Source organism: Muntiacus reevesi, chromosome 20 (assembly GCF_963930625.1).
Source record: "Muntiacus reevesi chromosome 20, mMunRee1.1, whole genome shotgun sequence".
NCBI classification, from domain to species: Eukaryota; Metazoa; Chordata; class Mammalia; order Artiodactyla; family Cervidae; genus Muntiacus; species Muntiacus reevesi.
In genome coordinates, this window is record NC_089268.1 from 27,889,882 (window position 1) to 27,912,644 (window position 22,763).

The 22,763-nt window shown below is 38.1% G+C and overlaps 1 protein-coding gene across 1 annotated transcript in view; it reads left to right on the plus strand.

The window, feature by feature from the left end:
• Positions 1–10,864: 10,864 nt before the first annotated feature.
• Positions 10,865–22,763, plus strand: part of TSBP1 (testis expressed basic protein 1) — a 95,634-nt gene continuing 83,735 nt past the window's right edge. The window contains exon 1 of the mRNA XM_065912140.1: positions 10,865–11,042. Coding sequence (XP_065768212.1) covers positions 10,865–11,042 — 178 coding nt within the window. The remainder of the gene's footprint in view (positions 11,043–22,763) is intronic.

Consider the following 22,763-nt stretch of genomic DNA (forward strand, 5'->3'; position numbering starts at 1 on the left):
TGTTTCAATATTCCTTTATACAGTGTTTGTGGCAACTTGACTACATGTAGCTACTGCAATGATGAGAATTGACTAGTACATGTAAAAGCAGCCAATGACCATACTAAAGCTAACGAACAGGAAAATAGGAGCCTAAATATTGCCAAAGGGACCAAGAATGATTTTACAAATTAACCACCAGAAGTAATAATCCTAAAAAATTTGTCTAATGACTACATTAACTCCATTTCACCTTTCTTTATTTACTGTAGCATGTCTCTGAACAATACTCAGCTCTGAGCCAATTTCTGTGTGTGGTCATCTGAAACTGGACATGGTTAATTTTAAATATGTATTTTCCAGTAAATTTTACATTCTCTTTGTAGTTTTTTCCCATGCCATTTACATATTTCCTTTTTTTTTTTTTTTTTAGAAGAACTTCGGAATAGACTAGGTAAATTTTCTGATATCTCCTTAGTCTTAATCCCCTTTAAAATGACTGATGCAACATTTAACATTACCTGACTTCTCATCTCTATGCCTTGTATCGGCATGGCTTTTACTGCATGTCTACAAGCTCCACCCTAATATTTTGGTGTGGAAATATTCCCATTTTACTTCTGTCCATTTCTTTTTCCCTATCTTCTCTAATTTTCCATTCCTTTTTTTTTTTCACTTCATACTATGTGTTCCCTATTAAAACTGGCTTCTTCTGTCTTGCAAGATCTTGCCAGTTTCATTAAGAAGCTGGTGAGATGAAAGACATGAAGCTGATAGGTAGACGCTTTCTATTCTATACCTTTTTTCTAGAAAGCATTCAACAGTGTAAGTTAATAGAAATGGAAAGAATTTGGTCAGAGCCATGACACTCAATTCTTTGACTTCTGCAGTAGGTGATAAAACCAGAGACTACAAGCTTTCACAACTAATTTTGAAAGTCCTTCAGTTGACGACTTAATTAAATATATTACAATTGTGTTAAGTGTAAAGAATTAGAAACCATCTGCCTAAAGTACGTACAGAAGTATTGTACATACTTTGTATTGTACAGCCTAAAGCACAAAAGTATTGTACCCCGACTTAGTACAGTCCTTCACTTTATCAATGCTGTGACATCTTCCTGAAAGACTTTTTCAGGACTTACATGTATTTACCCTAAATATACAAACGATGTTTTCACTTAAGGACATCGTGCTTAATCTGATATATTCAGAAAGATTTGTACAGTTAGGAAATCAACATCACTACACTACAACCAAAAAAATTCACTCTAAGGTCATTTTAAGTATATTTTTTATCTAAATTTTTAGCTACTTATATCCTTAAAACTATGCATAAAAGAAACATGTACCAGCTCACATCCAAGTTATTTTCTGTCAACACCTTAACCATTCTTTTTATTCAGTCAATTATGAAATTCATTTCTTTTTCCCACTTTTCTAAGACAAATGGACTTCCTTGCCATTTTCCCATTTTTGTATTGTTTTGTTTTGTTTTCTGATCACATTCATCCTACCAATTTTCTGTGAACTGCAAATTTTCAGCACATTTTCATTTTCTGGGTTGTTTTTCCTTGACACTTACTTGAGTTTTTCCGTTTTGCTTTTCAGGTGAACTTCAGAATGAACTTGGTAACTGTTATTCTGACATCCTTTTAGAGATGTAGTTCCTATAAACATATTTTGTTTCCCTTCCCTGCTCTGATATAATCTTCAGATGATTATCATAATTTCATCATGAGGTTGTCTCCATGAAAGGGATTAGGCTAGAAGAATGTGGTTTTCTCCATTTAATAGAAAGTTTTCTTTAACTTGGGTTCCCCAAGGTGTCCTCTGAGAAGCAATGCCCATTGTTTTGTACATGATTTTGCCCCCGTTCCTAGAAGGGCTCAGACTCCAAACCTGGGGAGTGAGAGAAGTTCATACTGAAGGACTTTGTCTACTGATAACAAGTGTAATCTTAAGACTTGTAGTACACTTCTCTTGATCATGTTCTTAAGAAGCCAAGGTATTTAAATGTTTTTCTTGATTCTGCCTTGTTTTTTTTTGTTTCCTACTGTAGCTATTCTTCTTTCATATTTGCTTAGATTAGTTCAATTATTCAACAAGTTGTTCATCATTCAGGGTCTTTTGTATTTCATTTTGACTCAAATAAACTTCATTGATAATATATCACTAAACTCTAAAATTATTTTTTTCCCAATTATTTTTATTAGTTGGAGGCTAATTACTTTACAATATTGTAGTGGTTTTTGCCATACATTGACTGAATCAGTCATGGATTTACATGTGTTTATAAGATATTCCTATACAAGTTTAGTAACCTATTATATCTTCATCACTCTACATATCAGACTGCATTCTTCATACTCTTTTAAATGTTTCATATGCAAGGAACTTAAGAGATTCCTGTCATTATTTTTGAATAAGCAGTACCTGATCAGTATGCAAACACAAACATCGGCAGATGTGTGGCTTTAATTTCATCTTCCTTATGATGTTAAGAAATCCTGTCTCATATATGTGTGTTTGTATATTGTCCCTCAGATAGGAGGAAGGCTCAATTCAAACAAGGTGAGTAATGCTTAGCTCTCAGAAAGCTCCATTCTTGTGTCTATCTTGAGTCTTGTCTCTAGTGCAGTTGGATGGGATGCAGGAACAAAATAAAAATGTCTGTAGCCAGCAAATAGGAATTTCTAGAATTTCCTGCTAAATTTCTGTAATTTCAGTGAATTATCTTTGCAGAGTAAATGATGAGTGATTCAGCATGTTTTTCCTCCTTTCCTCCTTTCGTGCTTCTCATCTTTATTTAATATTCCTCACACTCCTCCAATGTTCCTCTGATCTTTTGCTGCTTCTTTATTTCTACCTTTCCTACACCTGACCACTTTTATTTTCATGTTTGAAAAAAACAGAATATGAAGATAATACAGGATAGAAAGAGAAAGCCCAAGAGAGTCAAAAAAGAAAGGTAATAAAGACAGCAGAAAAAGAAAATGATAGTAAGAGAAATCAGGTAAGGAAAAAAAATTAAAGGGTTTCCTATTTTGTTCTTTTGTAGTCTGGAGGAATGCACCATTATATCCTGGTGAGTTACATAGATTCTGCTGAAGAAAATCCTATGATCAAAAATATTTTAAATGAACATCTACTGTGTGTAAAACATATAATGAAAATCAAAGAAACTCCAAAGCATACATAACATGAATTTCATAGATTACTCAATACTATAAGAGATAATATGTATAAAGTGCTAAATTTTAGCAGATTTTTTAATTGTATCTCACATTCTATATAAACTGGTTTTCATTGGCTAAAATCTGAGGAAACTAATATGATCAACAAGTTACTTTGTCAAACACCGTGTTCCTTATTTCCTCTTAAACACTCTAAATAGAGTCTAAGTATTTATCCTGCAGGAATGTCAACTTATAGGGATGGGTCATGTCTCAAGTCACACATTATCTAGAAGATTGTTAAAAAAAAAAAAAAGTTAACTTACGAAAGAGTATTTTCTTTGATTGCTATTATTCTTTAATTAATCTTAGGGAGTTTATACTCATAGTATTTTGGACAGACAGGCAGCTGTGTTTTTCAGATGGTAGGTTCTCATGTTCACTTGTTCCTTGTAGATTGGAGGAAAGAAGAATTCAAAACTGGTGAGTATGCAATGATCCACGAGGGACCTTGCTCTTTGTGGGACAGCCTGGAGGAATGTTGGGTGGAAATGAGCTGATCTATGCAGGGTCAGAGGAGTCCTCACAGAGTGAGAACCCTCTGGCCCAGGCCTACTGAGACCCTTCCCAGAAACATGATGGTCCACTTGTCTTTGCAGCACATGTGACCCTGGATGCAGAAACAGCTCATCCTGCCCTTCTCCTGTCTGAAGAAGGGAGACGAGTTTCCTGGCAAGGAAGGCATCAAAATCTTCCCAGCTCCGTACAGAGATTCGACTCCATTCCTTGTGTGCTGGGTGACCAGAGATTCAGCTCAGGGAGATATTTCTGGAAAGTAGAGTTTGGGAATGCCCATTCCTGGGACCTGGGAGTTTGTAGGGATAATGTAACAAGGACGGGGAGGGTCACAGTGTCCCCACAGAATGGTTTCTGGGCCATTAGGTTTTATGAGGGGGAGCATTGGGCCCTCACCTCCCCAGAAACCCATCTTACACTAAGAGAAAAACCCTTTATTGTGGGGGTATTTCTGGATTATGAGGCTGGAGATGTATCTTTCTATAATATCACAGATGGATCCCACATCTTCACCTTTTTCCAGAACACATTCTATGGTGCCCTAAGACCACTTTTCAGACTTTGGTCCTCTGAGTCAGGCTCCCTAACCATCTGTCCAAGTGAATGAGAATGTGCTGATGTTGTAATTCATATGTCTACCCCTCCGGAGGAAATGATGACTTTGATCCCAGTTTAAATCACAATTCTCCCCCAAAGAGATACAAATAGATATTTTTCCTATTCCTTACTGGTTCATTCTCAAGTTGAAGCTCTGGACACAGACTGATGATTCAGTCAGTTCAGTCACTCAGTCGTGTCCGACTCTTTGGGACCCCATGAATCGCAGCACATCAGGCCTCCCTGTCCATCACCAACTCCCAGAGTTTACTCAAACTCATGCCCATCGAGTCTGTGATGCCATCCAACCATCTCATCCTCTGTCGTCCCCTTCTCCTCCTGCCCCCAATCCCTCCCAGCATCAGGGTCTTTTTCAATGAGTCAACTCTTTGCATGAGGTGGCCAAAATATTGGAGTTTCCGCTTCAGCATGAGTCCTTCCAATGAATACCCAGGACTTATCTCCTTCAGGATGGATTGGTTGGATCTCCTTGCAGTCCACGGGACTCTCAAGAGTCTTCCTCAACACCATAGTTCAAAAGCATCAATTTTTCGGTGCTCAACTTTCTTCACAGTCCAACTCTCACATCCATACATGACCACCAGAAAAACCATAGCCTCAACCAGACAGACCTTTGTTGGCAAAGTAATGTCTCTGCTTTTTAATATGCTGTCTAGGTTGGTCATAACTTTCCTTCCAAGGAGCAAGCATCTTTTAATTCCATGGCTGCAGTCACCATCTGCAATGATTTGGGAGCCCAAAAAAATAAAGTCTGACATTGTTTCCACTGTCTCCCCATCTATTTCCCATGAGGTGATGGGACCAGATGCCATAATCTTAGTTTTCTGAATTTTAAGCTTTAAGCCAACTTTTTCACTCTCCTCTTTCACTTTAATCAAGAGTCTTTTTAGTTCCTCTTCACTCTCTGTCATAAGGGTGGTGTCATCTGCATATCTGAGGTTATTGGTATTTCTCCCGGCAATCTTGATTCCAGCTTGTGCTTCTTCTAGCCCAGCGTTTCTCATGATGTATTCTGCATGTAAGTTAAATAAGCAGGGTGACAATATACAGCCTTGACGTACCCCTTTTCCTATTTGGAACCAGTCTGTTGTTCCATGTCCAGTTCTAACTGCTGCTTCCTGGCCTGCACACAGGTTTCTCAAGAGGCAGATCAGGTGGTCTGGTATTCCCATCTCTTTCAGAAATTTCCACAGTTTATTGTGATCCACACAGTCAAAGACTTTGGCCTAGTCAATAAAGCAGAAATAGATGTTTTTCTGGAACTCTCTTGCTTTTTCAATGATCCAGCGGATGTTGGCAATTTGATCTCTGGTTCCTCTGCCTTTTCTAAAACCAGCTTAAACATCTGGAAGTTCACAGTTCATGTATTGCTGAAGCCTGGCTTGGAGAATTTTAATTCTCCCTTCTTTTTTATATTTATACTTTCCTATGACAGCCTCGTATAAATATTAGATTTCCTTACCTCCTCTACTGAATGTGAATAAGTGATAATGCTGTATTAATAAGCAGAATTATAAGGATGTGTCCGTAAAGATAAATTGTGCCTTTCTATTCTTCTTTACTTTCTGCTGGCTGTAATATGTCATGAGGGCTAGAACTCAAAAACTATATGACATGTAATATGACATGGATGTAATATGACATGGATGGTGAAGAAATTAAAATGAACTGGATTTTTGACAATTTCTTGGGGCTACTCTATTATGCAGTTCTAGAACTCTTCTCTGCGAGACATAAACTTGTATCTTTAGTCAACGTATATGTTGGATATCTGTCAGTTGTGATTCTTACCCTTACTGAAGCACTTTCCCTTTTAAGCATCGCAGCAGATGGCACCCGAAATTGAATATGCAGGTGAAACTCGAGGGGTAAAGTTCTGTCCTTGATCACTTAACTACTCCTACACCTCTCCAGTGTGTCAATCTCATTAAGCCCCTTTATTTCTACTAATTCATTAGTCACTCCTGACTTCAAGCCCTTCTCTATTTATGTATCATGGCTAATAATTTTAAGTATTCTCTTACTAATAAATGAAAATCCTGTTGTCATTATCCTGTCACATCAACCTGGCAAATTCCAAATATGATTTAATCTAATTATCCATGTCTTACAGTTAGCATGCTATAACAATTCACGCAAATGAATAACTGTTTTCTTTACACTTGTGTAATCACCTACCAACTCTTGCACACTAGTATTATCTGGTAATGCTCCTGTGCATCTCTAGCCATTTGAAGTTCCTTATTTTGCAGTCAACTTCATTAAAAAGGTCAGGGATATATATAGTTATGAATGATTCACATTGTATGGCAGAAACCAACACAATGCAACACTGTAAAGCAACTATCCTCCAATTAAGGAGTAAATAAATAAAATAAAAATATGAATACCTACTCAGCAATATCTCCTAGGGAATAATATAAATGAAAGATATTTTGAAAATAAACACAATAAAAAACTCTAATTAAGACTGATGAAAAATTTTCATCAAAAATTTCCCTTTCTTTAAATTTCCAACTCTTATTTCTGTTCAGTCACCCAGCCATGTCTGACTCTTTGCAACCCCATGGACTGCCATACACCAGGCCTCCCTGTCCCTCACCAACTCCCAAAGCTTGCCCAAGTTCATGTCCGTTGCATCGGTGATGCCATCCAGCCATCTCATCCTCTGATGCCTTCTTTTCCTCCTGCCCTCACTCTTTCCCAGCATCAAGGACTTTTCCAATGAGTCAGTACTTTGCATCAGGTAACCAAAATACTGGAGCTTCAGCTTCAGTATCAATCCTTCCAGTGAGTACTCAGGGTTGAGTTCCCTTAAGATGGACTGGTTTGATTTCCTCCCTATCCAAGGGATTCTCAGGACTCTTCTCCAGCACCACAGTTCAAAGGCATCAATTCTTTGACATTCTACCTTCGTTAGAGTCCCACTCTCAAAACCATATGTGACCACCAGGAAGACCATAGCCTTGACTATATGGACATTTGTTAGTAGTTATGTCTCTGCATTTCAACACACTGTCTGGGTTTGTCATAGCTTTCCTGCCAAGAAGCAATCGTCTTCTGATTTCATGGCTACAGTCACCATCCACAGTGATTTTAGAGCCCAAGAAGAGTAAATCTGTCACTATTTCTACTTTTCCCCCCTCTATTTGACATGAAGTAATGGGACCAGATGTCATGATCTTAGTTTTTTCAATATTTAGTTTTAAGCCAACTCTTTCACTCTCTTACTTCATGCTCATTAAGAGGCGCTTTAGTTCCTCTTTGCTTTCTGACATTAGAGTGTTATCATCTACATATCTGAGGTTGTTGATATTTCTCCCTATCTTGATTCCAGCTTATAACTCATCCAGCCTGGCATTTCTCATGATGTGCTCAGCATATAGGTTAAATAAAAAGGGTGAGAGCAGACAGCCCTGTCGTACTCCTTTCTCAATCTTTAGCCAATCAGTTGTTCCATCCAGGGTTCTAACTGTTGCTTCTTGACCTGCATACAGGTTTCTCAGGAGACATGTAAGATGGTCTGGTATTCCCATCTCTTTAAGAACTTTCCACAGTTTGTTGTGATCCACAGAGGTTTTACCATAGTCAGTGAAGCAGAGGTAGTTGTTTTCCTGGAATTGTTTTGCTTTCTCTATGATCTAGAGAATGTTGGCAATTTGATCTCTGGTTCCTCTTCCTTTTCTAAACCCAGTTTGGACATCTGGAATCCTTGGTTCACATAATGCTGAAGCCTAGAATGCAAGATTTTAAGCATGACCTTACTAACATGGGAGATGAGTGCAATTGTCCAGTGGTTTGAATGTCCTTTAGTACTAGCCTTCTTGGGAATTGGGATGAGGATTGACCTTTTCCAGTCTTGTGGCCACTGCTGGGTCTTCCAGATTTGCTGAAATATTGAATGCAACACTTTGATAGCATCCTCCTTTAGCGTTTTTAATAACTCTACTGGAATTTCATTGCATCAACTAGCTTTATTAACAGCAATGCTTCCTACAGGCCACTTGACTTCACACTCCAGAATGTCTGGCTCTAGGTGACTGACCACACCATCATAGTTATCCAGTTCATTAAGATCTTTTTTTTATGGCTCTTCCATGTATTCTTTCCATCTCTTTGGCATCTAGTAGGTAGACACTGTTTCTATCCTTTATTGTGCCCATCTTTGGGCTAAATGTTCTCTTGATATTTCCAATTTTCCTGAAGAGATCTCTAGTCTTTTCCCTTCTGTTGTTTTCCTCTATTTTTATGCACTGTTCATGAAAGTAGGCCTTCTTGTCTCTCCTTGCTATTCTTTGGAACTAAGCATTTAGTTGGATGTACCTTTCCCTTTCTCCCTTGCTTTTTTGCATCTCTTCTTTCTTCAGCTATTTGTAAAGCCTCCGCAGATAACTACTTCACCTTCTTGATTATCTTTTTCTTTGGGATGGTCTTGTTCTCTGCCTCCTGTACAATATTATGGACCCCCATCCATAGTTCTTCAGGCACACTGTTTACTAGATCTAATCACTTGAATCTATTCATCACCTCCGCTGTATATTCACAGTGGATTTGATTTAAGTCATACCTGGCTGACCTAGTGGTTCTCCTTGCTTTCTTTGGTTTAAGCCAGAATTTTGCCATGAGAAGCTGATGATTTAGCCACAGTTAGCTCCAGGTTTTGTTTTTGCTGACTGAATACAGCTTCTCCATCTTCAGATACAAAGAATGTAATCAATTTGATTTCAGTATTGACCATTTGGTGATATCCACGTGTAAAGTCATCTGCTGTGTAGCTGAAAAAGTGAGTTTGCTATGACTAGTGCATACTCTTGGCAGAATTCAGTTAGCCTTTGCCCTGCTTCATTTTGTTCTCCAAGGTCAAACTTCACTATTACTCCAGGTATCTCTTGACTTCCTGTTTTTGCATTCCAATCCCTAATGATGAATAGAACATCTTTTTTAGTATTAGTTCTAGGAGGTCTTCTAGATCTTCATAGAACTGATCACCAGTTTCTTCAGCATCAGTGGTAGGGGCATAGACCTGAATTACTGTGATGTTGAAACACGTGCCTTGGAAACAAACAGATATCATTCTATCATTATTGAGGTTGCACCCAAATACTGCATTTGGGACTTTTTTGTTGATTATGAAGGCTATTCCAACTCTTCTATGGGATTCTTGCCCACAGTAGTAGATATAATGGTCAGCTGAATTAAATTAACCTATTCCCTTCCATTTTAGTTCACTGATTCCTGAGATGTTGATGTTTATTTTTACATCTCCTGCTTGACTACATCCAATTTACCTTGATTCATAGACCTGATATTCCAAGTTCCTATGCAATACTGTTCTTTGCAACATCGGATTTTACTTTCATCACCTGATACATCCACAACTGAGCATCATTTCTGTTTTGACCCAGCAGCTTCATTCTTTCTGGGGCTATTAGTAGTTGCAGAAACAGAGACCAACACAACATTGTAAAGCAATTATCCTCCAATTAAAAAGTAAATAAATAAATAAAATAAAAAGACAAAAACCTACTCAGCAATATCTCCTAGCCAATAATATAAATGAAAAATATTTTTCAAATAAATACAATAAAAAATTCTAATGAAGACAAAAAAAATTTTCATTAAAAATTTCACTTTCTTTAAACTTCCTACTCTATTGCCTCCTTATCCTCAGTTTATGACTGCATTCCCTCTTATGATAATAATAATAAGCAGGAGGAGGAGGAGGTGAAGAAGAAGGAGAAGAATCTATGAGAAGGGTACTATATGAATTTGTAATAATAAGCTAACAAACCAATTTAATTCTGCGTTTTTCCATTATGCCTCCCTTCACTGTTATAAGAGAAGTATTCCTTTTCCTTTATAGGAAATACTGATCCTTCTCCTCTTTATCCATCCTGTAATGCCCTTTCTAGTACTTGGATCCATTAGTTATTCCTCTCAAACTTTGTACAACTTCTCCTCATGAGCCTTAACATTTTAAAAGCATTTCCCATATTAAAAACAAAACAATATTCCATCAACTCTGTGTCCTTTCATATACTATTCTCTCTTTTCATAATAAAACTTTTCAGAGTAGTTATCTAAATAGTCTATTCATATTTCCTTGTTTCCCATTTCTCCTCTGCACACTCTAGATTATGGGTTGAATTCTGTCACCATATTATGGGCTTCAGACAGTGAAGAATCCACCTGCAATTTGGGAGACCTGGGTTCAATCCCTGGGTTGGGAAGATCCCCTAGAGAAGGGAACAGCTACCCACTCCAGTATTCTGGCCTGGAGAATCCCATAGACAGAGGAGCCTGGCAGGTTACAGTGGATGGGATTGCAAACAGTCAGACAGGACTGAGTGACTTTTACTTTCACTTTCTCTTGCCATACTCCAATCCCTCAAAATTCACATGTGGAATGACTAACCTCCAGTATTCAGAATGTGATCTTCTTTGGAATCTGGGTCATTACAGATGTAATTAACCAAGATGAGGTAATAATGGAGTAGGGTGGTTCTCTAATCCAAAATGACTGGTATCCTCATTAAAAAGGTGAAATGTGGACACAAACATGCACGGAAGGAGAACATCATATCAAGACTGGAGTTTGTTGCCACAACCCAAGGAATCCTTAGTATTGCTGGCAAACCACCAGAAGTTAAGAGAAAGGCACGGAATAGACCCTTTTCTAGTGCTTTCAGAGCAAGTATGACCCTGTTGATACCTTGATCTCAGATCTCTAGCCTCCACAACTGTGAGTAATAAACGTTTGTTATTCAAGCTACCCAGTTGTGGTACTTTGTTATAGCAGCCCTAGAAAATGAATAAAGTCTATTTTTATGCCAAGAATTCCATTGAACTTTTCACACTAAAACTACCATTCTCACACTGGGTATCAGTAGGTATAGTATCAGTGATGTTTAACAACATGTGTCCTCAGTAAATGCCAAGGTTTCTCTGGAAGTACAATCTTAGACACCAGTATTTCCTGTGGTCAACTGAGTATAGCACTCAGGTATTAAGTGCTAGGCATTAAGAATACAAGCCACACACCAGGGAAGAATCATCAGTCCTTTTAAAATAGTTTCCTATAATGCACAACTTTTCTCTTCCAAAGAAGTATTTGAACCCAACATAGTAGTCAAGCTTCATTTGCCTGTTTTATGTCTAAACCCCTATGGGTTTCAGACAGCTTAAAAGATGGCCAGATTCTAAGGAGAGGATATTTCCTTATATTTAGTAAAATGGCAGATATAGAGTAAAGGCTTAAAACTCCGAAAAAAAATTTGTGGAAATGTGGGGAGAAATTTCTATCAAAATAATTCATCCTTCAATGTTGTTTCTTGAGTGAACAAGATTTTCAGCAAGGAGAAATAAACTTAAACCCACAGAGTAATATTGCTCCTTCTCTGTCTTGTTGGTACAAAACAATTCAGTCATGCTACATCATAAATATGGTTTATAGTTCTAGAGTAATTAATGGTATAGAGACCTGAAGTCTCTACTAATGACAGAACAACTATGTGTTCATACTGAACACCAAAACATATGCAGTGATTTCTGGGACTGGCATCACGGGTCCCATTGTTACTAAACACAGGTCCAGCTACTCACCACTCAAAAGCCATTAAGGAAGCCAGGTTGGTGGAAAAGAAAGTTTGCTTTATTTTAGATGCCAACCACCAGAGCAGGGAGGGTGGATGCCTGTCCAAAGGCTGAAACTCCCCCTCACCTCCCAACAATCATGGGGAAAGAGCTTTTATAGACAGAAGAAGGGAGTTACATGCCAGAACAGTACAGTCAGCTTTGACAGTCATCTTGAAATTGGTCATCAGTGGCCTGACCAATGTCATCTTGTTTTAGGTATAGTTAATCTTCAGTTTCACAGTTGGTTTGTTTCCATTTCTTTGAAGCCAATTCTCAGAAATGTAGCCACTTATGTCAGGGCTACCCACGTGGTAGTAAAGAATCCGCCTGCAATGCAGGAGATTCCAGTTTGATACCTGGGTTGGGAAGATCCCCTGGAGAAGGAAACGGCAACCCACTCCAGTATTCTTGTTGGGAGATCCTGTGGAGAGAGGAGCCTGGCAGGCTACAGTCCATGGGGTCACAAAGAGTCTTGACATGACTTAGCAACTAAACAATGTCAGAACTACAATCTATTCATCATGGAATTAACTTATTCCAGTCTCAGTATCTATAGAACAGCTCACAGGATACAGCTCAGAATACCATCTATGGCCCTTGAGAATGAAATAAAGGTGTTTGACTATACTTTATTATTTGGTCTCCTTTGATTGTTTTCCTTTGTTTCTGCATGTTCTCATTTCTCTGATTAAACTTATCCTTTGGCTAAAGTTTTTTCCACAGACAAAAGGCAGGCAGAAGATATGGTAGAGAAGGAACGTAGAGTCATCCTCCATTTCACCATGACATAAGTCCCATTGTTTGAACATCAATGGACCCACACATTCACTTTTGTGTGTAGTACCATTGTATCATCCTGATTACTATTTCCCAGATGACTTAAGAGTCTGGTTTATTACAAATACCACCTCACTGCTTATTGTGGCACAAGTGCTAAGAGTTCAGATATTGGGGTTCTTTAAGAAGCTCAATATTTCCCTTCACAACCTCAAGAAACATTAAGTCTAGAAGAAGCAATGCATGACTATGAAGCAATGTAGGGGAAGAAAATAGAGAAATTTCATAAATTCCATTTGGTCCCCCTCCTAGCATTTGTGACATAGTTTTTGGAAAATGACACCAACCTATGTCTGAACTTGAGGTAATTATATCCCATATTTATTCTTTGGTCTCCTCTTAAAGCCTCTTGCACCCTAATCAATATTACTGAGGGGTTATATAACTCAAAATAACCAGAGGATATGTCTCTAACACTTCATATTTTTCTTACTCTTTAAAAAAAAATCCATATTATCTTCAGTCATTACAAACAGCCAAGAGAAAGTTTTCCTGCACACTTCAAAAATAAAAATATTTAATCCCTATTGATTAAATGCCAAAGGCTACTGATTATATGATATAGATATTTTGCTCAGTAACCGTTTCTACTTAATATATTTCTACAATCATTCTCATATTTAACAAGGCTGCCTTTATCTGATGTTTACATAACATTGAATGCTTAGAAGTAAGTGTTAGTGCTCAGTCATGTCTGACTCTTTGAGACCCCATGGACTGTAGCCTGCCAGGCTCCTCTGTTCATGGAATTCTTCAAGCAAGAATACTGGAATGGGTTGCCATTTCCTCCTCCAGGGAATCTTCCTAACCCAGGGATCGACCTGGGTCTCCAGCATTGCAGGCAGATTCTTTACTGTCTGAGCCACCAGGGAAGCCCCAATTGAATGCTTAGTGCTCAGTTCAGTTCAGTCGCTCAGTCATGTCCTACTCTTTGCAATCCCATGGACTGCAGCACACCAGGCCTCCCTGTCCATTACCAACTCTGGCGTTTACTCAAACATGTCCTGCCGGGGTCCAGCCTCGGCAGGATCCAGGGGGTACCCTCAGGATGCACAGCGTCGGCGAGAGAGAGAGAAGACACATGAGACTAGCCTTGATAGGGCCAAGTCTGTGTTTTACTTTTTGACAACCGGTTTTATACCCTTTCACAGAATGTTTTCAAGGTACAAGATACTTATTCATGATTACACAGGATTAGTATTACATCATTTTGATTTTTAGGAAAAGCAGGATTTTTTTGCTTTCTAATTCTATAGTAATTCTTAGCACATGATCTTCTGGCCTTGGGGCTATTAACATTTTATGCAGGACAGGTGATTGTAAACCTATTTTCCATTTTTATGGTGACCTTAACTGAAAGGTAACAGGGTCATAGGGAAATAGTACAGGGTAGAATTATATTCTTGTTAATACAAAAATTAATCTTTCTGCAAAAGTCATCAGTTGCATTTATCTAAGAAGTTCACCCCATACTGACTCTGTGACTTTGGTGAGGCAGGTTTTGCCTAGCACTCCTGACTGACAATTAACAACCATCTCATTGTTACCACACTAGGGCTAAGTTCTTATTTCTCTAGGTCTTTAACTATATTAACAATGGTTTTTATAACACAACCTTAGCACATTAAAGGCAAAAATACAGCAAGCAAAACACAGCAAGCAAATCACAACCCAATAACCACCTATAGAATAATTTTCTTATGTTTTCTAATAGGACTCCTTTGCCCCTTAAAAGGGCTCTATATCTATTAGAGCTTTTATATAATCAGGTTCTTTATGCTATTTTAGGATTAGGATATTATAAACAATCATGCATATTAGTACCAAGCGCATAAATGCATTTGGCTAACAAACTGCCAGCAAAGGAGTTTAAATTAAAACACTCCTTTCACCCTGAATAATCTCATAATATACCACCACCTGGGAAACAATTGATTCTTATTTGGGAAGAGATTGGGGAAGGCCTTCCTGCCTGTGTCAGAGAAATTAGGGAGTAGTCCATTGAGGCAGGCATCAGAAAGACAGATATCATCTTTAAGGTGAGAGCCGGGGGCAGCTTTTTGAAATCCCTGAAAACCTGATCTGCCTTGCCTGTCAGGCTTTCTCCTCGTGACCTTGTCATGGGTGGGATCTCGTGAGCTGGCCTTTTCGAAAACCCCTGAAAACCTGATTCGCCTTGCCCGTCAGGTTTTCTCCCCTATGGCCTTTTTAGGGGTAGGGTCTCGTGTGTTGGCTCCCGGCAATGTCCATTGAGTCAGTGATGACATCCAACCATCTCATACTCTGTTGTCCCCTTCTCCTCCTGCCTTCAATCTTTCACAGCATCAGGGTCATTTCAAATGAGTCAGCTCTTCACATCAAGTGGCCAAAGTATTGGAGTTGCAACTTCAGCATCAGTTCTTTCAATGAATATTCAGGACTGATTTCCTTTAGGATGGACTGATTGGATCTCCTTGTAGTTCAAGGGACTCTCAAGAGTCTTCTCCAACACTACAGTTCAAAAGCATCAATTCCATGGCACTCAGCTTTTGTTATAGTCCAACTCTCACATCCATACATGACTACTGGAAAAACCAGAGCTTTGACTAAATGGACCTTTGTTGGCAAAGTAGTGTCTCTGCTTTTTAATATGCTGTCTATATTGGTCATAACTTTCCTTTCAAGGAGTGTCTTTTAATTTCATGGCTGCAGTCACCATCTGCAGTGATTTTGAAGCCCAAAAATATAAAGTCTACCACTGTTTCCACTGTTTCTCCATCTATTTCCCATGAAGTGATGGAACCAGATGCCATGACCTTAGTTTTCTGAATGTTGAGCTTTAAGCCAACTTTTTCACTCTCCTCTTTCATTTTCATCAAGAGGTTCTTTAGTTCTTCTTCACTTTCACTTTCTACCATAAAGGTAGTGTCATCTGCATATCTGAGGTTATTGATATTTCTCCTGGCAATCTTGATTCCAGCTTGTGCTTCCTCCAGCCTGGCATTTCTCATGCTATACTCTGCATGTAAGTTAAATAAGCAGGGTGAGAGTATACAGCCTTGATGTACTCCTTTTCCTATTTGGAACCAGTCTTTTGTTCCATGTCCAATGCTTAGCGTAAAGGTGAATAATATGGTAAGTGAATAAATTAACATTCATTCATTCATTCATTCACTTCTTACAAGAAATATAACCTGTCCCCTACTGAAAAAAATGATAAGACATTGGCAGGCAAAATTTAAGTAGTGACAATAGCATCAGATGATGTTCATTTGTAAAGGGAGACTGAAAACTTCTGTTCTTATTGTTGATGTTGTTGTCATTGTTGTTTTTAACCCAAACAATTGCAAACTTAAGGGAAGCACTAAAACATACCGGTCTTTTCTCTACTTCGGTAAGTTTATTCCTAGGTATATTGTTCTTTTTGATGCAATGGTAAATAGGATTGATTCTTGGATTTCTCCTTCTGATCTTTTGTTTTCAGTGTATAGAAATGAAACAGATTTCAGTGTATTAACTTTGCATGCTGCAACTTTGCCAAATTCATTGATGAGTTCTAGTAGTTTTCTGGTAGCACCTTTACGATTTTCTATGTAAAATATCATGTCATCTGCAAATGGTGACAGTTTAACTTTTTTCAAATTTGGATTCCTTTTATTTATTTTTTCTTCTCTGATTGCCATAACTAGGACTACCAAAACTATGTTGAATAAAAGTGGTGAGAGTGGACATCCTTTTCACCATTGAGTATGTCAGCGGTAGATTTGTCATACATGACCTTTATTATGTTGAGGTATATTCCCTCAGTGCCCTTTTTCTCAAGATATTTTATCATGAATGGGTGCTGAATTTTGTCAAAATCTTTTTCTGCATCTGTTGAAATGACCATATAGTTTCTGTTCTTCTGTTTGTTGATGTGGTGAATCACACTAATTGATTTGCAAATACTGAAAAATGTTTGCATTCACAGGATGCATGGCGAATGATCCTTTTAATGTATTGTTGGATTCAAATTGATAGTATTTTGTTGATAAGTTTTACATCTATGTTCATTAGTGATATTGGCCCATAATTTTCTTTTTCCTGGTATTTTTGTCTGGTTTTGGTATCAGGGTAAACAGCTAGACATGACTGAGCAGGCACACACACATATATAATTAAGAAGAGGGGAGAATTGATATGCTGTTTTTCAGTCACCAAGTCAAGTCCGACTCTTCACAACCTCATAGACTGAAGCATGCCAGGCTTCCCAGTCCCTCACTATCACCTGCAATTTGCCCAAGTTCATGTCCATTGAATTAGTGATGCCATCTGATTCAATGGGCAATCATAAGTTCCAGAGTTTCATCTTGAGAATGAACCAGTAAGGAATAAGAAAAATATCTATTTGTATCTCTTTGGGGGATAATTGTGAATTTTATTGGGGATCAAAGTCATCATTTCTCATGGAGGGTAGACATATGAATTACAACATCAGCACTTTCTCATTCACCTGGACAGATGGTTAGGGAGCCTGACTCAGAAGACCAAAGTCTGAAAAGTGGTCTTAGGGCACCATAGAATGTGTTCTGGGGAAAGGTGAATATGTGGGATCCATTTGTCATATTATAGAAAGATACATCTCCAGCCTCATAATCCAGAAATACCCCCACAATAAAGGGTTTTTCTCTTAGAGTAAGATGGGTTTCTGGGGAGGTGAGGGCCCAATACTCCCCCTCATAGAACCTAATGGCCCAGAAACCATTCTGTGGGGACATTGTGACCCTCCCCGTCCTTGTTATGTTATCCCTACAAACTCCCAGGTCCCAGGAACAGGAGTCCCCAACCTCTACTTCCCAGAAGTATCTCCCTGAGATGATGTGCAATTGACCCAGCACACAGGGAATGGAGTCGAATCTCTGTGGGGAGCTGGGAAGATCTTGACACGTTTCTTGCCAGGAAACTCGTCTCCCTTCTTCAGACAGGAGGAGGGCAGGATGAGCTGTTTCTGCATCCAGGGTAACATTTGCTGCAAAGACAAGTAGACCATCATGTTTCTGGGAAGGGTCTCAGTAGGCCTGGGCCAGAGGGTTCTCACTCTGTGAGGACTCCTCTGACCTTGGGTAGATTCAGCTCACTCCACCCAATATTCCTCCAGACTGTCCCACAAAGAGCAAGGTCCCTTGTGGATCATTGCATACTCACCAGTTTTGAATTCTTCTTTCCTCCAATCTACAAGGAACAAGTGAACATGAGAACCTACCATCTGAAAAACACAGCTGCCTATCTGTCCAAAATACTATGGAGTATAAATTCCCTAGGATTAATTCAAGAATAATAGCAACAAAAGAAAATACTTCTCTAAAATCTACTAAATTATGTCTTACTTGAGAACTGACCCATTCTTATGCCCTCTCAGTCGACATTTCTTCAGGACAAATACCCAAAGTCTATTTAGGATGTTTGAGAGGGATACAGTCTGTCTAATCAAATAACTTATTTTTCACATTGTTTCCTCAGATTTTAGCTGATGAAAATCACTTTACATATGCTCAATACACAATATAAGATGTAATTAAAAACAAAAAATCTGCTAAAATTTCATGTCTCAAACACATTACTATCTATTAAAATACTGAATAATCCATAGAGTTCATATTATATATGCTCTGGAGTTTATTTGATCTTCAGTATATTGTTTTACACAGTATATGTTCATTTAAAAATCTTTCATAACACATTTTTCTTCAGCAGAGTCCATGTAACTTACCAGGATATAATGGTGCATTCCTCCAGGCTGCCAAAGAACAAAATAGGAAACCCTTTACTTTTTTTTCCTACCCTGCTTTCTCTTACTATCTTTTCCATTTTCCCTTGCCTTTATCTAATTTTTTCTTTTGAATCCCTTGGACTTATTTCCATGCTATGTTATCTTCATAGTCTATTTTTCCAAACATGATAAAAAAGGTGGTCGGTTGTAGAAAGAGTAGAAACATAGAAGCAACAAAAGATGGGAGGGAAGGTGGATAAGTGTAAGAGGAAGATTAAAGACAAGAAGGAAGGAAGGAGGAAAAGAGGATAAGCATGCTAAATTCCTGATTTACTTCTCAAAGACGATTACAGAAATTTAGAAGAAGATAAAGCTAGAAATGCTTCTTCACCAACTACAGACATTCTGATTTTATTCTCTCATACTATCCTACTGCATTAGAAGCAGGACCCAAGATAGACACAAGAATGGAGCTTTCTGAGAGATAAGCTTTACTCACCATGCTTGAATTGAGACTTCCTCCCATCTGAGAGAGAATTCACAAACACACATGTATGAGACAGGATTTCTTAACATCATAAGGAAAATGCAATTAAAACCACATGCCTGCCAATGTTTGTATCTGCATATTGATCAAGAAATGCTCATTTCAAAAATAATGACAAAAAAAAATAAAAATAAAAAAAAAAAAATAAAAAAAAAATAATGACAGAAATCTCTAAAGTTCATTCCATATGAAACATTTAGTAGATTATGAAGAATACAACATCCTATGCAGAATATGAGTATATATATAATTCTTATAATAAGGTACTAAATAATGTAGATATATTCCCTGGTGGCTCAAACAGTAAAGAATCTGCCTGCAATGGAGGAGATCCAATTTGATCCCTGGGTCAGGAAGATCCTCTGGAGAAGGGAATGGCTACCCACTCAAGTAGTCCTGCCAGGTAAATCCCATGGACATAGGAGCCTGGTGGGCTACAGTTTACGGGGTTGCAAAGAGTCAGACATGACTGAGTGACTAACACTTTTCACGTTCTTACCTCATAAAATAGTTTTAGACTTTAATGATACAGGCTCAATGATTTTACTTGAGTCAAAATTGCAATACAAAAGATCCTGAAGGATGAGCAATTTGTTGAATAATTGAATTAATTAAATATGAAAAAAGAGCAATAACTATGACTGGGAACAAAAATAACAAGGCAAAATCAAAAAAAAAATTATACACCTTGGTCATTGACAATATGACCAAGAGAAGTGCTCAAGCAAGTCTCATGACTACCTGTGATATCAGTAAAGAAGAAAATATGTCAGAGTCCATCAGGAAGAACTCATCTCACTTAACCAGGCTTAGAGTCTGAACACTTCCCCTAAGAACTGCTACAATATCGCAAATAAAACAATGGGCACTCCATCTCAAAGGACAAGCTGAAGACCCCAAGTTAAAGAAAACCTTCTATTTATGGAAAAACCACATTCTTCTAAGCCTAATCCCATTCATGTCAGTAACCTTATGATGAAATTATTGTAATCATCTGAAATAGAAGCCCAAGACTATATCAGGAGAAGAAAGGGAAACACTCAAATCATGTTTTTAGGAATTACACCGTGAAAAAAAAAAAAATCAGAAAAAGTTACCAATTTCACTCTGAAGTATGCCTGAAAAGTAAAATGGAGAAAACTCAAGTAAATATCAAGGAAAAACAACACAGAACATGAAAATGAGCTGAAAATTTCCATGTCATAGAAAATTGAGGCAATTAAAGTTCTCAGGGGAACTTATGATGAAATTATGGTAATCATCTAAAGATAGAAGCCTAAGAATATATTCGGGGAAGGAAGGGAAACATGCAAATCATGTTTCTAGGCATTACATCAAGGAAAAATAAATCAGAAAAAAAGGTTACCAATTTCATTCTGAAGGATGCCTAAGAAGTAAAATGGAAAAAACTGAAGTAAATATCAAGAAAGACAACACAGAACATGAAAATGAGCTGAAAATTTCCAGTTCATAGAAAACTGAGGTGATGAATGATCTCAGGGGGAGAAAATGAACAAAACTAAGTGAAAATGGAAAAATGGCAAGAAATCACATTTCTAACTTAAAAAGAGAAAAAAATGAATGAATTTCACATTTGACTGAATAAAAGACATATGGAGAGGATATGGACAGAAAATAACTAGGATTTTATCCTGTACATATTTATTTTATGCATAGTTAAAAGAATATAGGTAATTCAAAGTTTAGATCAAAATATATACTTAAAATAATCTTATAAGATATATTATCTTGGTAGTAGTATACTGCACAAATTTTTTTTAATTTTGAAATTTTTTCTGACTAGGGAAACAAAAACGAACAGAATCAAAATGGAAGAATCCCAACACCAAAATATCAGAGTGGAACTAATAGACACGTAGGAGAAGGGCCTGCCAGTACAAGGCACACAGACAAAAAGCAAGGCAGCATTAAATGTTGAACAAGTCATTTTAAAGGGGGTCAAGAGTAATGGGATATCATAAATTTTACCTAGTTCTTTCTGCAGTTCCTCTGCAAAAAAAAAAAAGCAGAAAAATACATTTAATGTCATGAGAAAGAACTACAAAGAGAAATAAAATTTACTGAAATTTTCATATTTAAAATTAACCCCATCCAGTTTCAGATGAACATACACAAATTAACACAGAGGTCAGTGTTGTCCAGAGATATTCTACAGTAAGTGGAAAAAGAAGGAAATTAAGTTAATTAACTGATAGAATTGTTAGATAAATTAGTTCTGGTAGCTAATTCATAAAAATATGCTTTATTCCTTTGACAATATATAGGTTCCAATTGTCCTGTTTGATACCCTGGCAGAGTGCATGGCAGCCCACTCCAATATTCCTGCCTGGAGAATCCCACAGACAGAGCAGCTTGGCACGTTACAGTCCATAAGGTCACGAAGAGTTGGACACGACTGAGCAACTTAGTACCTATATCCTGTCTGTTAGCTTTAGTATGGGCATTGGCTGCTTTTACATATATCAGTAAATTCTCATCACTGCAGTAGCTATTGTGTGTAAAGTTGGCACAAACACTGCATAAGGGAATACTGAAACACTATTGGTATAGGTCATGGGCTTCTGAGGTGGCACTAGAGGTAAAGAACCCATCCACCAGTCCAGGAGACATAAGAGAGGCAGGTTCAATCCCAGGGTCAAGAGGCTCCCCAGGAGGAGGGCATGGCAACTCCAGTATTCTTGCCTAGAGAATGCCATGAACAGAGGAGACTGGCAGGCTACAGTCCATAAGGCTGCACAGAGTCAGACACAACTGAAGCAACTTAGCATGAACACACGTTGGTATAGGTCATAACACTGTCAGGTTTCTGGGTGCCTATTTACACACCATTACTGCAGATGGTGACTGCAGCCATGAAATTAAAAGATGCTTACTCCTTGGAAGGAAAGTTATGACCAACCTAGATAGCATATTAAAAAGCAGAGACTACTTTGCCAACAAAGGTCCGTCTGTTCAAGGCCATGGTTTTTCCAGTGGTCATGTAGCCCACCAGGCTCCTCATGTATGGATGTGAGAGTTGGACTGTGAAGAAAGCTGAGCACTGAAAAATTGATGCTTTTGAACTGTGGTGTTGGAGAAGACTCTTGAGAATCCCGTGGACTGCAAGGAGATCCAGCCAGTCCATCCTAAAGGAGATCAGTCCTGGGTGTTCATTGGAAAGACTCATGCTGAAGCTAAATCTCCAATACTTTGGCCACCTCATGCGAAGAGTTGACTCATTGAAAAAGACCCTGATGCTGGGAGGGATTGGGGGCAGGAGGAGAAGGGGACGACAGAGGATGAGATGGTTGGATGGCATCACAGACTCGATGGGCATGAGTTTGAGTAAACTCTGGGAGTTGGTGATGGACAGGGAGGCCTGGTGTGCTGCAATTCATGGGGTTACAAAGAGTCGGACACAACTGAGCGACTGAACTTACCTGAACTGATTGCCACCATTCATTCAAAATCTTCTTGTATTTGAGTTTATGTTTTAACTCATGCATAAATGAAACTTATCCTTACCAAATCACATGGGTACTGAATAAATGAGAGAGAAAGAAATGGGTTTTCTAAGAGAAGTTCTGTTTCTCAACAACCATGCTTTTATTTTTCCTCCTCCTCTTCAAAAGAAAACATCTAAACACACACACATGAGACAGGTTTTC